This window comes from Hyaena hyaena, unplaced genomic scaffold (genome assembly GCF_003009895.1).
Source record: "Hyaena hyaena isolate Hyena2069 unplaced genomic scaffold, ASM300989v1 scaffold_165, whole genome shotgun sequence".
In the NCBI taxonomy this organism is placed as follows: domain Eukaryota; kingdom Metazoa; phylum Chordata; class Mammalia; order Carnivora; family Hyaenidae; genus Hyaena; species Hyaena hyaena.
This window is the reverse complement of record NW_024080797.1, coordinates 1,767,153-1,781,528: the sequence shown is the minus strand read 5'-3', so window position 1 is coordinate 1,781,528 and position 14,376 is coordinate 1,767,153. Positions and strand designations below refer to the sequence as shown.

Below are 14,376 nucleotides of genomic sequence, written 5' to 3'. Positions count from 1 at the left end.
AAATTTATGAGATTTTTATGAGTTAGGTCAACCCCATTAAAAAAGGAAGAGTAATAAGCAGCTAGCTATATTGTATTCCCTGAATGCCAGTAGGTGTCACTGTTATTGCTTAATAGTCTTGCAGAATAGGGACCTGCTTTTCCGCAAAGCAAGAGCAAATACAGGAGTTTTGCTTTCCCTCGATCCTACAATTAGATAGCTATGTACCAGGTTGTATTTAAGTGCTTATATTTACAACTTAATTATAGTGAAGTGGTTTCATAATGATTAAACATGGCTTTTTGGTTTTTAAAAGTAGTTATATGTTTTTCCCCATGGCCAAGTTTGTATAATCTCTATAGATGATGCTTACATTTCCAGCAGCTTTCCCAACAGGAAAAATATAATATTCATATCCATTTCAGCTTAAAGCCTTTATGCCGATCTTCGCAAAGTACTGAGCCAAAGTATAAACCCCTTGGAAAACTGAAGAGAGCTAGAAAAACTCACCTAGACTCAGGTAAGAAAATAACCCTGGGTTCAGATGTGTGGGTTTCAAGGCTACTCTGGTCTGGTGAAAGCTGCATTGGGCAGGGGTGGGCCTGGGACCTGCTGTAACTCAGACTTGTCACCATGGTCTCAGGAAGTCCTTTGTCTTTCTCCAGCCTGGGAAATCAGGAGTCCGATCTCCTTCACAGGTTTAAAACGGGTGACAGAGAGAACTGTCGGGGCCTGTGCTTTCTGAAAGTAGGCCCTGTGGTTTGTATAGGCCACAGGGAGAGGCTGTGCTGTTAATCTTGGAGATTTCCTTAAAGATACTAGTAAATGCTGACAGTGGAAACTTTTCTGGTCATTTCCAACCAGATTGACCAGTAAGGCTTATACAAATGGGTTTTCTGTACTTTCCTACCCCTTTTCATTGCTACTTTAGTTTTCGAGTGAAGAACAGCGGTAACCTCTGAGGAATTCAGAATCTGAGATTCCAAACAAAGATCTGCTTTAGGCAGCCAGATTTTGTGGTTAGGATTCTGAGTTTGCATTGCTTTGGTGGAGAGTTAGTTACTGTACCATGTAGCTAATACAGACCAAGCAGAGTAGATAACAGGAGTATATTTATTAAACACCTACTGTATATGGCAGGTGTTATACTAGGTCTTTTACGTGTATTATAGCTAAACTTCAGCCTTCCAAGGGGTTTCTTCCCAATTTTATTAACAAGGAAATTGAAGTTTAGAGGTGAAGGAAATTCCCCAAGGTCCAGCCAGAAATAAGTGATGGGGCTGGGATTCTAATCCAGGCCTGTCTTTCCCATCTCCATTTCTGCATTTCCTCTCATTTAGAATCAAAACAAAAACATTTAGATCCAAATTCCAGGACCGATTCTAGAAAACTAGTTGTATTTTCAGATATTATATCTATCATGTACAGCATCTTCTAATCCTTCTCATATATAAACTTAATTGTAGGTTATTTTTTTTAAAGCTTTACCGAGGTATAATTGATATACTATAAACTGCATGTTTAAGGGGTCCAATTTGATACTTTTACATATGCATATACTTGAGAAGCCATCGCCATAATTAAGATCAGGAAAATAGCCATTACCCCTAAGTCTTCTTCTGCCACTTTGTAATTCTTCCCAGCTGTCCCCTACCCACTGCCGTCCTCTTCCATGCTAAGGCAACAACTGATCTGCTCTCTCTCACTGTACATTAGTTAGCATTTTTTAGAATTTTATATAAATAGAATTATACAATATGTCTGGCTCATTTCACTCAGCATATTTGAAATTCATTGATATTGTTGCATGTATCAGTACTTTCTAATTTTTTATTGATAAGTAGTAGTCCACTGTGTGGATATACCACAGTTTGCTGATCCATTCACCTCTTGTACATCTGGGTTGTTCCCAGTTTTTGGTGATTACAAATAAAAATAGAACATTCAAGTACAAATCTTTGTATGGGTATATGCTTTCACAGCTAGGGGCGGGTCATATGGTAGCCATATCCTTAAGAAATTGCCAAGTCATTTTCCAGAGTAGTTGGACCATTTTCCATTCTTGCCAGTTCTCTTCTACTTTGTTGCCAGTATTTGGTGTGGGCAGACTTTCTAACTTTAGACATTCTAATGTGTGTGCAGTGGTATCACATGGTTTTAATTTGCATTTTTTCTAATGTCTAGTGAGGTTAAACATCTTTTAATGTTCTTATCTGCCATCCATGTAACTTTATTGGTGAAGTGTCTGTTTAAATCTTTATCCATTTTTTTAATTTGTTGCTTTTTTATTAGTGAGTCTTGAGTTTCTGGATGTAGATGCTTTATCAGTTACATGCTTTGCAAAACCTTCCTCCCAGTTTGTGGCATATCTTGCAGTCTCTTGGTAGTCTTTTGAAGAGCAGAAATTTTAAATATTTACTTTTTTTTTTTTTTTTTTGTATTGTAGCTAAGAACTCTTTGCCTGACTCAAGGTCACAAAGATTATTTTCTCCTCTGTTTTTTGGCAGAAGTTCTTGTAGTTTTAGTTTTTAGATTTAGGTCTGTGGTCCATTTTTGAATTATTTTTTGTACATGGTGCAAACTACATATCCAAGGTTTTTTGGTGTTTGATCTTTTCCTACATATGGACATCCAGACACTGTAGAACCACTTGTTGAAAAGACTTATCTTTACTGAATCATCTTTGTACTTTTTTTGAAAATTAATTGACAATATATATGAGGGTCTACTTCCGGACTTTTTATTATGTTCCATGACCTCTATCTTGACATTAGTACTGCCCTGTCTTGATTATGGTACCTTTATAAATTCTGAAGTTAAGTGATATAAGCTCTTGAACTACTTTGTTAGTTTTCAAAGTTTCCATGTCCTTCACATTTCCATATGAATTTTAGAATCAGCTTGCCATTTGTACAGAAATGTCCCTGGAGGGAGTTTGATTGGGATTCCATTAAATTTGGGAAAAATTGACATGTTAACAATATTGAGTCTTCAGATTCATGAACATGGTATCTCTCTCCATTTATGTAAGTCTTTAGTTTTGCTCAGCAGTTTTTGATAATTTTCATTGTATAGGTCTTATACACCTTTTGTTAGATTAATCCCTAGATATTTCACTTTTTGGATACTATTATACATTTTATTGCTTTTCAAATTTCAATTTGTTACATATAGAAATAGAATTGATATTTGTTATTTTGATCTTCTATCTTCCAAGCTTGCTAACCTCACTTATTAGTTCTAGCGACTTTTGGGTAGATTCTACTGGATTTATACATAGATTATCATAGTGTCTGTGAATATTGTTAATTTTACAGTCTGAATGCTTTTATTTCTTATTCTTATTGACCTGGCTAGACTTCAACTACAAGTTTAATAGAAGTGGCAAAGGTTGATGTCACCATCTGGTTCCCAATCTTGTGGGGGGTGAGGAAAGCATTGATTTTTTTCACCCTTAAGTATGTTACCTGTGGGTTTTTCATTGATGTTTCTCATTACATGGAGTAAGTCCATTCTATCAGTAGTATTCTGAGAGTTTTTTAATTGGGAATGGGTATTGGATTTTGTCAAATAACTTTTCCTTCATTTACTGAGATGATCATATAGTTTTCCTATTTTAGTCTGTTAATATGGTGAATTACAATGATTGATTTTCAAGTACTAAACCAACCTAGCATTTCTGGAACAAACCCCATTTGGTTGTGATGTATTATCCTTTTGAACTATTACTCAACTTGATTTCTTGAACTTGTGTTAAGAATTCTTTTCCTCTGTGTTAAGGAATGATATTAGTCTAAAGTTGCTTCATTTTTCATTCAGTACCTTTTGTGGTTTCAGTATCCAGATACTGTTGGCCTTATTGTGAAGTGTTCTTTTATACTCTTAATTTCTGGAACAGTTTATGAAGAATTAGCAGTATATCTTTCTTAAATGATAGGTAGAATTCACCAATGAAGCCATCTGGGCTAGGAGTTTTCTCTGCAGGAAGGTTTTTAACTACAAATTCAATTTGTTTAATAAGTATTCAGGTTAATTTTTCTTGAGTAAGCTTTAGTAATTTGTTATCTTTCAAGGAATTTGTCCATGTCGCCTAAGTTGAAATTTTTGGCACAAGCCTGTTCATAATTTTCCTTTGTTATCCTTTTAATATCTGCAGAATCTAATGCTATCAACTGTCTCACTCCTGACATGATTTGTGTCTTATTTTTTCTGGATCAGAGGTTTGCCAGTTTTACTGATCTCAAAAACCAGCTTTTTGCTTCACCGATTTTCTCTTTGTTGTGTTGTTTTCAATTTCAGTGATTTCCACTCTGATCTTTCTTTCTTTCATCTGTTTACTTGATTTTTTAATTTCTTAATGTGGGAGCTGAGGTTATTGCTTTGAGATTTTTTTCCCCTTAATACAGGCATTTAGTGCTTTAAGTTTCTGTCTGTAATGTTACCTCACAAATTTGACTTGTGTTTTCATTTTCATTCAATTCAAAATATTTTCTAATTTTTCTTTTGATTTCTTCTTTGCATGGATTATTTAGAATAAATATGTTACTGAGCTGCTGAATTTTGGAGGATTTTCCAGAGATAATTTTGTGATTGAATTTAATTTTGGGGTCAGAGAAAACGCTGTTAGGATTTTGACTGAAATTTGAGGTCCAGAATAATGGTCTGTCTTGATAAATGTTTCACTGTACTTAAAAGAAATATATATACTGCTGTTGGGTGGAGTGGTGTACAAATATCAGGTAAAGTTGATTGATAATGTTCAAGTCTTCCATATCCTTGCTGATTTACTTGTTCTACTTTGCCCTGTGAATTACGGAAGTTGTTGAAATCTTCAGTTACAATTGTGGGTTTGTTATTCCTTGTAATGCTATCACTTTTTGCTTCATCAGTTTGAAGCACTGCTATCAGGTTCACACATGTTTAAGATTAAGTCCTCTTATATTTAGGAAATGACTCTTTATCCCTGGTAATAGTCTTACCTTTGAAATATACTTCATCAAATACTAATATAGCCATTAAACTTTCTTCTGACCAGTGTTAGCATGGTAGATCTTTTTCCATCTCTGTATTTTTAATTTGTCTTTATAATTAAGGTAGGTTTCTTACAGGCAGCATGTTGTTGGGTCTTGTTTTTTAATAGCCAATCTGGTAATTTTTGTCTTTTCACTGGAGTGCTCTAGGACCATTTATGCTTAATGTGATTCCTAATACGGTTATGGTTTAAATATACCATCTTGCCGTTTGTTCCTTCTGTTCTTTATTTCTTCTCTGTCTCCCTTTGGATGGAGTAATGATGGATTACATTTAATTTGTTGGTTTATTGGCAGCAACTCTTTATTTTAGGGGTGTACAGTATACATCTTTAACCTACCAGAGTGAAATATTAAGACAGATATTATTCTAGTATTGTACAGTATAAGAAATTTAAGACAGTATGGACCTACCTCCTCCTTAGTCTCTGTAATTATGGTCATACATTTTATTATTTAAAAACCCACAATACTTTTTTTTTTTTGCTTATTTTTGAGAGAGAGAGAAGGAGAGAGAGAAAGAGAGAGAGAGCAACAGAAACACAGAATCTGAAGCAGGCTCCAGGCTCAGCTCTCAGCACAGAGCCCAACGCGGGGCTCGAACCCACGAACCGCGAGATCATGACCTAAGCGAAAGTCGGACGCTTAACCGACTAAGCCACCCAGGCGCCCCTTTTTTGCTTTAATCTGTCAGTTTTTTAAAGTTTTATTGCAGTATAATTTATATACCATAAATTTCACCCGTTTTAGGTGAACACTTACATGATTGTTACTATCAGACTTACGTAGCCATTTGCCACTAATTTCAGAGCATTTCCATTACTTCAAAAAGAAACTGCCCGCTTGAAGTTACTCATTACTACTTCCAGCTTTAGGCAACCACTATATCTCTAGATTTGTCTCTTCAGATGTTTCTGGTAAATGGAACCATACAACATTTGGTCTTCTGTGCCTCGCTTCTTAGCATGTTTTCAGAATCCATCTGTCTTGTAGTATGTATCATTACTTTTTCTTTTTGGGGGGCTACATTTTATTTGTCCATCCACCAGTTGATGGACATTTGGTTGTTGCTGCTTTTTAAGTTATAAATTATGGTGCTTTGAATATTTGCAGATATGTCTGTAGGGGGAGAGGGCTCTCTGATGTCGCTTATAAGGACACTAATCCTATTAGATCAGGGTCCCATCCTTATGAACTTACTTTAATTACTTCTTTAAAGGCCCTGTTTCCAAATATAGCCACACTGGGAGTTAGGGTTTCAACATAGGAATCTGGGAGCAGGCACTTTTATTCCGTAACATACAACAAATCTATGTTGTAGCATTTTAACAAAGCAGTTATTTTCCAAACTGAACACATTTTTTTTCCCACCAGCTATAAGGATTCCAATTTATCTGCATTGTCGCTCCTACGTTTTGATTATAGCCATTCTAGTGGATATAAAGTGGGCTCTCCTTGAAATTTTGATTTGCATTTCACTACTGATGTTGAGCTTGCTTTGTGTGCTTATTGGTCATTTACTGATGTTCTTGGCTGAAATGTCCATTCACATCTTTTGCCCATTTTAAAACTGGATTATCGATCTTACTGCATTGTAATATTTCTTTATATACTCTGGGTATACTTATCAGGTATGATTTGCAGGTATTTTTTTCCAGTCTACAGCTTTCCATTCTCTTGATGCCATCTGTTGATGTATGAAAATTTAAGTTTTGATTAAGCCCAATATATCTAACTTTTGTCTTCATATGTGTCTTGCTTTTGGGGTTCTAAGAAACTTGCTCAATCCAAGATCATGAAGATTTACTCCAATGTTTTCTTGATCATTTTGGGATTTGGGCTCTTTCTTTATGGATTATGTTTTCTCCCCTTTCTGCTTGTTTGGTAATATTTTATTGGATGCCACACCTCCTGAAGGTTCTGTATAATTTTGGGTTTCTAAAAATATTCATGCACTTTGTTCTGGCACATAGTTAAGTGGCTTGGAAGCAGTTTGATCCTTTTATGTCTTGCTTTTTCTTTGTTAGGCAAGAGCAGGGCAGCATTTAGTCTGGAATGAACTCTCCCCACTCCTAAGGCAAGGCCCTTCTTCGTCCCCCTGCAGATGCCCCGTGAATTGAGGGGTTTCACTCTGCCTGTCGGGAATAGGCACTGTTCCCTGCACCGTGTGCATTCTGGGCAACGTTTCCTTTAGTCCTTTGGCGTTCCCCTGGCCTCCGGGAGTTGCCGCAGCAGGGCACACCGATCAGTCTGTGGAATCCTACTGGGGCTTCTCTGGGCCTCTGCTCTGTGGACTCCACCCACCTTGGCTTCCGGACTCCCAGTCACCTCCTCAACGAAAGTGCCTATGGGCTCTACCTGGGTGTCCCCTTCCCGCCTGGCAACGGTCCCCAAGTGAACTGGAGCAGTCTTAAGGCTCCCTTCATATGTTGCCATGCTCCGGTGTCATTGTCCTTCACTGCCCTGAGATCCAGTTTGTTGACAGCCTGTGCTGTATTTTGTCTGGGTTTTTAGATGTTGCAGGCGGGAGGTTAATTACAGTCCCTGTTACCCCCTCTTGGCTGGAAATAAAATCTTTTTTAGCTTAACATTTTGTCCCTTATGCATCTACCCAAATGACACTTGTTTTTGTTGAGTAGGTTTGTTTTTTTTGATGGGCCACTAGTTTGAGTTTTCAAATGATGTTTGTTTTTCAATTTTACTGTTTTGGTTTTTTTCCTTTTATTCCTTGTTGCTTTGTTAACAGGGAATAAAAATGCTAACAGTAATTTTTATAGCTTTTATTTGTACAGGTCAAGGTCTTTGGGCAGCTCTTTGGCTTCAGTCCCCTAGTATGTGTTTTTAGATGTATTTTGTAAGCCACCGGGATCATGTTTGCCTTAAGTCCATATGTATCACTGACTTTGTAATTCCGTCCTGTGTGTTTTAAGGTCTGTGATGCTTTCCACGAGGTGTGCTGACCAGTTTTTCAGTTTCTTTAGTTTCAAGCCTTAAAGCAATTAATTTCTCTTGTGTCAGCTACAGCGGGCAAACCCAGGAGTCTTCCTTGTCAGCCTCTTTTGAAAACCATTTCAATAAAGCTCCTTGTGCTTTTTCCATCTTTACATAATTCAGTAGTTAACAGCTATTATAATTATTCCCCTAGACCAATTTATGAAATCAGTTTTTGTTCTTATAAATTAGCAGCTACCCAGGATAGCTAATTGAGAAAATAAGTTATACAGAATCCCACAACTCTAATTTACTTTGAATAGCATTTTAATATATCCCTTTCCTTCATTTATAAAAATATCCACAGAACTCAGAGGATCATTAAAATGTTTAAAAAGGAGGCCCCTGGGTGGCTCACTCAGTTAAGCACCCGACTTCGGCTCAGGTCGTGATTTGTCTGGTTGTGAGTCTGAGCACGGCATCGGGTTTGCTGCTGTCAGCACAGAGCCTGCTTGGGATTCTCTGTCCCTCCCCTGCTTGCACTCTCTAAAAAAAAAAAAAAAAAAATTTTTTTTACAAAAAATGTTTAATAGTGTGTGGGCACCAATGAGAACAGTAATTATAATGCAGAGGGTCCTAAGATGGTCTTGTGGTTGGAGTCTTGGACCAAGGAGAGGTGGACAGCAGTCCTCCCATCGGGATCAGGGCAGGGAGAGGGAAGGACAGGAGCTTGCACAAGGGCGTTTACCCCCTGCGGTACGAGTGAATAGACGCACACAGGCTGAAATAAAGTTTTTATTGGGAAATTTTTGTGATTGTTCAAACACAACAGTTGCACATTTTGCATTATGGCTATGTAATGGTGTATCGGATCTTTGTACACTTAGGCTAACCTATTTTTAACTTTTACAAATAATACTGTGATGAACAACATTGTGCAGAAATCTGTTTCACACCTCTCATTACTGGGTTAAACTGTAGAAATTAAGGTGCTTGAGAGATGTTGTCCAATTGTTCTCCAATATGGTTATATCAAGTTATACAGACACTGACAGAAAGTATTGACAGAATTATAGCATTTGTCCTTTTTAAAATTGGGTGTAAGTGTGTTTATCAGCTTGTACAAATACTATTAAGGATTTTAACACTTCTTAGTGTTCTAAGCCTTTCCTATTTCATACAGAGAAATCATGCCAGAATAAACTTGATAGTATAGTATGAAAACTTGTTTTTCAAACACATAAAATGGATTAATGGTAAAAATAGATTATCTTAAGAACAGTTGAAACACACCAGAATACTGGTATAAACTTAGGATACAAAAATATTTCGTAAAAAGGTAACTTTGGCTAAAACATCTACAATCCATATGCTGAAATAAAGCCCAATCTTAGAAACCAGGATGATTCCAAATATAGTAGCTAGACACGTTAGTCACCTTAAGTCCTTCAGAAAAGGAGATAAATAGTTGCTTAAGAATTAGAGCTAGGAATCAAACTGATCTGGTTTTGACCTAGTGTATTGTCATCAACCCGTCTTCTCCAGGCCAGTCTCCTTGGGAACATGGGAGCAAGAGGGTGACCCCTGCCGTCCATTTTTAAAAACCAGCTCTTAAATAGGGGTTAGCTACATCCTTTTATCACTGGGAAAACTCCTCTTTCTAGGTGGGTAGTTATGAGGTAACACCAGAACAATTAAGTTGCCAGAGACGGTCTTATGAGCATTTATTTAATCTTCTTCTTAGGTTACATGCCATTAGAAGGCAGGAAAATATTTGTTTTCCCCCCAATTACAAGCCTTCTCCACTTAGGGAAAGTTTCCTCATTTTAAGAAATTAAGTGGGGGCACCTGGGTGGCTCAGTTGCTTGGGCATCCTACTCCTGATTTTAGCTCAGGATGTGATCTCACAGTTGGTGGGACTGAGCTCCATGTTGGGCTCTGGCTGAGTGTGGAGCCTGCTTGGGATTTGCTCTCCCCCCTGCTCGCTCACTAAAAAATAAAATAAGTGAAGAAACATAAGTGAACTGGATTCACTATATTGCTAATGCTTAAAAAAAAAATCAGTAAATTTGTTGACTTTGTTCATGACACTAAATGTGGCTTATTCAAAGTAAGCCCTATTTGGCTGAAGCTGATCTAATCTGCATTTCCCTCAGTATCTGTCACATAGTAGTGTGCACTTAGCTGACTCAGGCTGCTATGACAATTACTAGAGGCCACGTGACTTCACATTTCTCACGGTTCTGGAGGCTGAGATGTCCAAGGTCAACATGCCAGCAGGTTTGGTTCTTGGGCCCACTTCCTGGCTTGTAGACAGCCTCTCCTCCTCAGTGTGTGCTCACCTGGCCTTTCCACATGCATAAAGGAAAGTGAGAAGTTGGTCTTCCTCTTCTTACAAGGGTACTAACCCCATTTTCTGGGTCCCACCTCCAAATACCATGACACTGGGGCTAGGGCTTCAAATTAGGAACTTTGGAGGACACAGCCCATGACATGTACCAAGTAGGTATCAATAACAACTGTACAAAATGCCTTTTTATTAAATCAGCTAACTCACTGTCTACTATTCGCAGAGCATACAGTTTACAAACCTGGCTAATGAAATGAGTCACCCACAGAACTTAAAGTGAGAATCTAACTACTGGGTCCCACCTTCAGGGATTCAGTAGATCTGGAATGGGACAAAAAGCTGTATTTAAACAAACTTTCCAGATGATGCTAATGTTCAGCCAAGTTTGAGAACTGATATCGGCACTGTGACCTTATTTGGGGAACACAGATCAATATTCAACAGTAAAGTCTGGCATTAGTTGAAGGGTGGTAGTTAAATTGTTCAGAATATGCTAAGAAAAAGGGGCTTTTTTTCTTAGAAGAGTGACCTATTATTTGCAGCTCCACCAACTGAAAATACAACTACATGCTACAAACTGGATTTTAAATTAAAAGCACAAATTGGTTCCCTTTGCTTCTGTGTTTCCCATACATCTGTTGTGTTTTTCCCACAGAGGAAGAAGATGATCTCTTTGATGATCCTATGCCATTACCTTTAAGGCACAAGGTTCCATACAAGCTAACTCTTCACCCTGAGGTCTATCTACTGACTGCAGCTTCCCCAAACCAGCCTGAACACCGGAGACAAAGCACCGGGTACAAAGAGAGTATGCAAACCTTTCCTCTGGCAAACTTTATAGACTGTGAAGAATCCAACAGCGAAGATGAAGAAGAATTACAGACACCAGCTTCATCTCAAGAAGACCCGGGTGCTCTCACACATCACCAGCAAAAGGCTGATGTAGAAGTACCACAGTGGGAAGTGTTCTTTAAAAGAAATGATGAAATCACAGAGGACAGTTTGGAAAATCTCCCTTCTTCCACAGAGGCAGGTGGCTCTCAATCACCAAAGATTTTTAGCGACTCTGATGGAGAGTCAACTCACATCTCTTCCCAGACTTCTTCTCAGTCAACACACATATCTGAACAAGGGAGTCAAGGCTGGGACAGCCAATCGGACACTGTTTTGTTATCATCCCAAGAGAGAATCAGTGGGGATATTACCTTCTTGAACAAAGGTAGCTATACACCAAGAATCAAGGAGAATATTCCTGCCTCTCAGATGGAACAAAATGTACTTTGCCCAAAGGATACTTACTCTGACTTGAAAAGCAGAGAACAAGATGCCAATAGAGTTCCTAGTGTTGGAGAACCCACAACCGTAAGCAGTGGGAAACACATACCTCAGGAGGAAAGGCTGCTAAATTTTAGCACCAATGCAGATTCCCAGAGCTCCTCCGATTTTGAAATTCCCTCCACACCAGAAGCTGAGCTACCTAAAGGAGAGCATTTGCAATATTTATATGAGAAGCTGGCGACAGGGGAAAATATAGTCATTGAAAAAAGAAAAAGCTCATTCTTAGATACTTAAAAATGAAAAACCTTACATTCTAGAGCAATCACCAAAAAACCTACAAAAAGAGGTAGGACATTTGTAACGGACACATCAGAATGGCATATTTTAAAATGCTCATGTAACATTAAACAAGGCAGTAAAGGGGAAACACAGGAACAAAAAAATAGAGGTAAAAAGCAGAAAACAAGGTAGAACTAAATCCAAACATCAATAATTACAGTTTAGTGAAAATGGTCAAAACATACCAGAGAAAACCTAGGGAAAGAACCACAATGTTCTTAGATGCTGTCTCTAAGAAACTCATCTCAAATGATGCAGGCAGGTTAAAAGTAAAGGATGGAAAAAAATATCTAAATACTTCCACTACTTAAAGCTGGAATGGCTATATTACCATCAAACAAATTTCTCATGATAAAAGGTCCAATTCACTAAGAAGACACAATCCTACATGTGTACATTCCTGAAAACACTTTCAAAATATACAAGGCAAACCAAAGGAGAAACACAAACTAATGCACAGTCTAGCTGGGGACTCAACCTGTTCCTCTATCGGTGACTGAATTAGTGCACAGGAAAGTGAGCAAGGCTATCCAATTCCAAGGCACCATTAACTGACTGCATCCGACACAGATCACTCCACCCAACAGCAGGCTCTTTCTCAAGCTCCAATGGCACATTCACCCCGATAGATGGCCGTATCCCGGGTCATAAAAACACTTAAAAAGAAATCAGCCCCTTATTTATCTCAAAAGATAGATCACTTATGAATGCTGAACACAAAGGTAAAATTAAAAGGAGAGAAATTAGCACCTGAAAGAAGAAAATGAAATGACAAAGGTTTAAGTGTGTTCTATGAATTGTTGGATTTCCTTCAAGTCCATCATGTTCTTGCACAGCTATATATGTGGGTTTAATAAAGTTCCATTAACAAATATTCATCAACAGTTTGGGATATGCTGACGTTTTATAGATTAAGGAAGTGAAGGCGGAGATTTCCCTTAAGTTTAAGTGGAGTCTCTAAGTCAATTTGCAGATCAATGAAACTAACAATGATACACATTATCACCCTGCTGCACTGACCCCTTCTTTCTAGCTCTGCAGATAGAGAGCTTTGTCCCAGCTTTTGATGAAGTCCGCTCCAGACTCTGTGTGATTGGAGTAGAAATACATTTATCCCATTTTCCCTATCTCTCCAAGGAGTTCTACTGCCTGAATGCAAAGTGAACAGAAAATCACCACAGAGACCAGTAGAGAGTACAGATCACTGACTAGCTAGTCATAACTACAACAGGCCTAATACACAAACCCAGAAACTTCATTTTTAATCTGTAGTTCTAAAAATTAGTTACACTACATTAATAAGTCATGTAATCAAGTGTAACTATAAATTCACTGACATTTAAGACCTCATTTTAGTAGTATAGCTGATAATCCAAGATGGGGACTCAACGCATGCCTGTAAACCTTCTTCTGAATATATTAGCACTGTATAGATCCACCATCCATTTAATTTTACATACTGCCATATTTTCATTGTTTTAAGAGAACCTGGCATAATAAATGCCAGGTGAATGAATTTAAGGGCTAAGAGCACTAGAAAACACTTGATTAAAAAAAAAACAAAAAACCTGTAGTGATCACCAAAGACTACAAAAGTGCAGGTTTACAGTACAGAATAATTACAGCAGATACTTACATGTGGTGCTTACTCGGTGATGACATACTGGATATTAACTCTTCAGTCCTCCCACCACCTTTTGAGGCAGAGAAGTTTATTCTCCCCACTCACAAATGAGGAGGCTGAGGCACAGAGAGGTTAGTTCACATGGGAAAGAGTGAAGCCAGGACTGAATATACAGGAATTCAAGCTCCAGAGTCCATGCTCTCAGCCACGATGCAATAATGCCTCTCAAAAAGAGCACGGGCCGGGGTAGGATCGATTATAGTGGCTACTTGATTTTTACTCTAAGAACTGTAAAGTATAAAGGAGAAAGTGAAAAAAAAAATTTCAAAATGCCAAGGCAAGGTACATCACAGAAGAAATGCAGTGACTAGCCACATTTGCCTTAAAGAGGAATTCAAGATTTACAATTTGTTTAAACTTTAACAGTACAGAACGAGTCCGGTATGAATAGGCACTTTCCTGCCCGAGCTGGGTGATGTAGGGCTTGGTCATGTCACCTAACCAGTCCAGACCCCTTTGCTGTAGGGCTGACAGCACTGGCCTCACAGGTTTAGGAGACGCACAGGAGCGCAGATAAAGGGCCTGAGACTCGCTCTAAGAATAGGAGCTTTAGGTCATAACTTTCCCTGCAGTTCCACACAGTATTCACCTATTTAGCACAATGTGTTTAAGTAACCTGGTGACTCATAATGCTCAAAATATTTCACAAGTATCCATCCACATTATGCTACGTAAAATTCTACTTTAATATTCAAACAGACCAACCATGACAATGTTAAACTTTCTTTAAAGGCAAATAACATTTAAAGGAATGGTATAAAAACCTTTGGTTAATCTCAAAAGTA

The 14,376-nt window shown here is 38.0% G+C and overlaps 1 protein-coding gene across 6 annotated transcripts in view; it reads left to right on the top strand.

Moving 5' to 3' along the window:
• The window catches only part of DCLRE1C (DNA cross-link repair 1C), a 39,504-nt gene extending 26,037 nt beyond the window's left edge, over nucleotides 1-13,467 (top strand). For all 6 annotated transcript variants that reach the window (XM_039240018.1, XM_039240017.1, XM_039240022.1 and 3 more), the window contains 2 exons: nucleotides 405-499; nucleotides 10,946-13,467. In XM_039240018.1, coding sequence (XP_039095949.1) covers nucleotides 405-499; nucleotides 10,946-11,862 — 1,012 coding nt within the window. In that variant the 3' untranslated portion in view covers nucleotides 11,863-13,467. The remainder of the gene's footprint in view (nucleotides 1-404; nucleotides 500-10,945) is intronic.
• The last annotated feature ends 909 nt before the right edge of the window (nucleotides 13,468-14,376 follow it).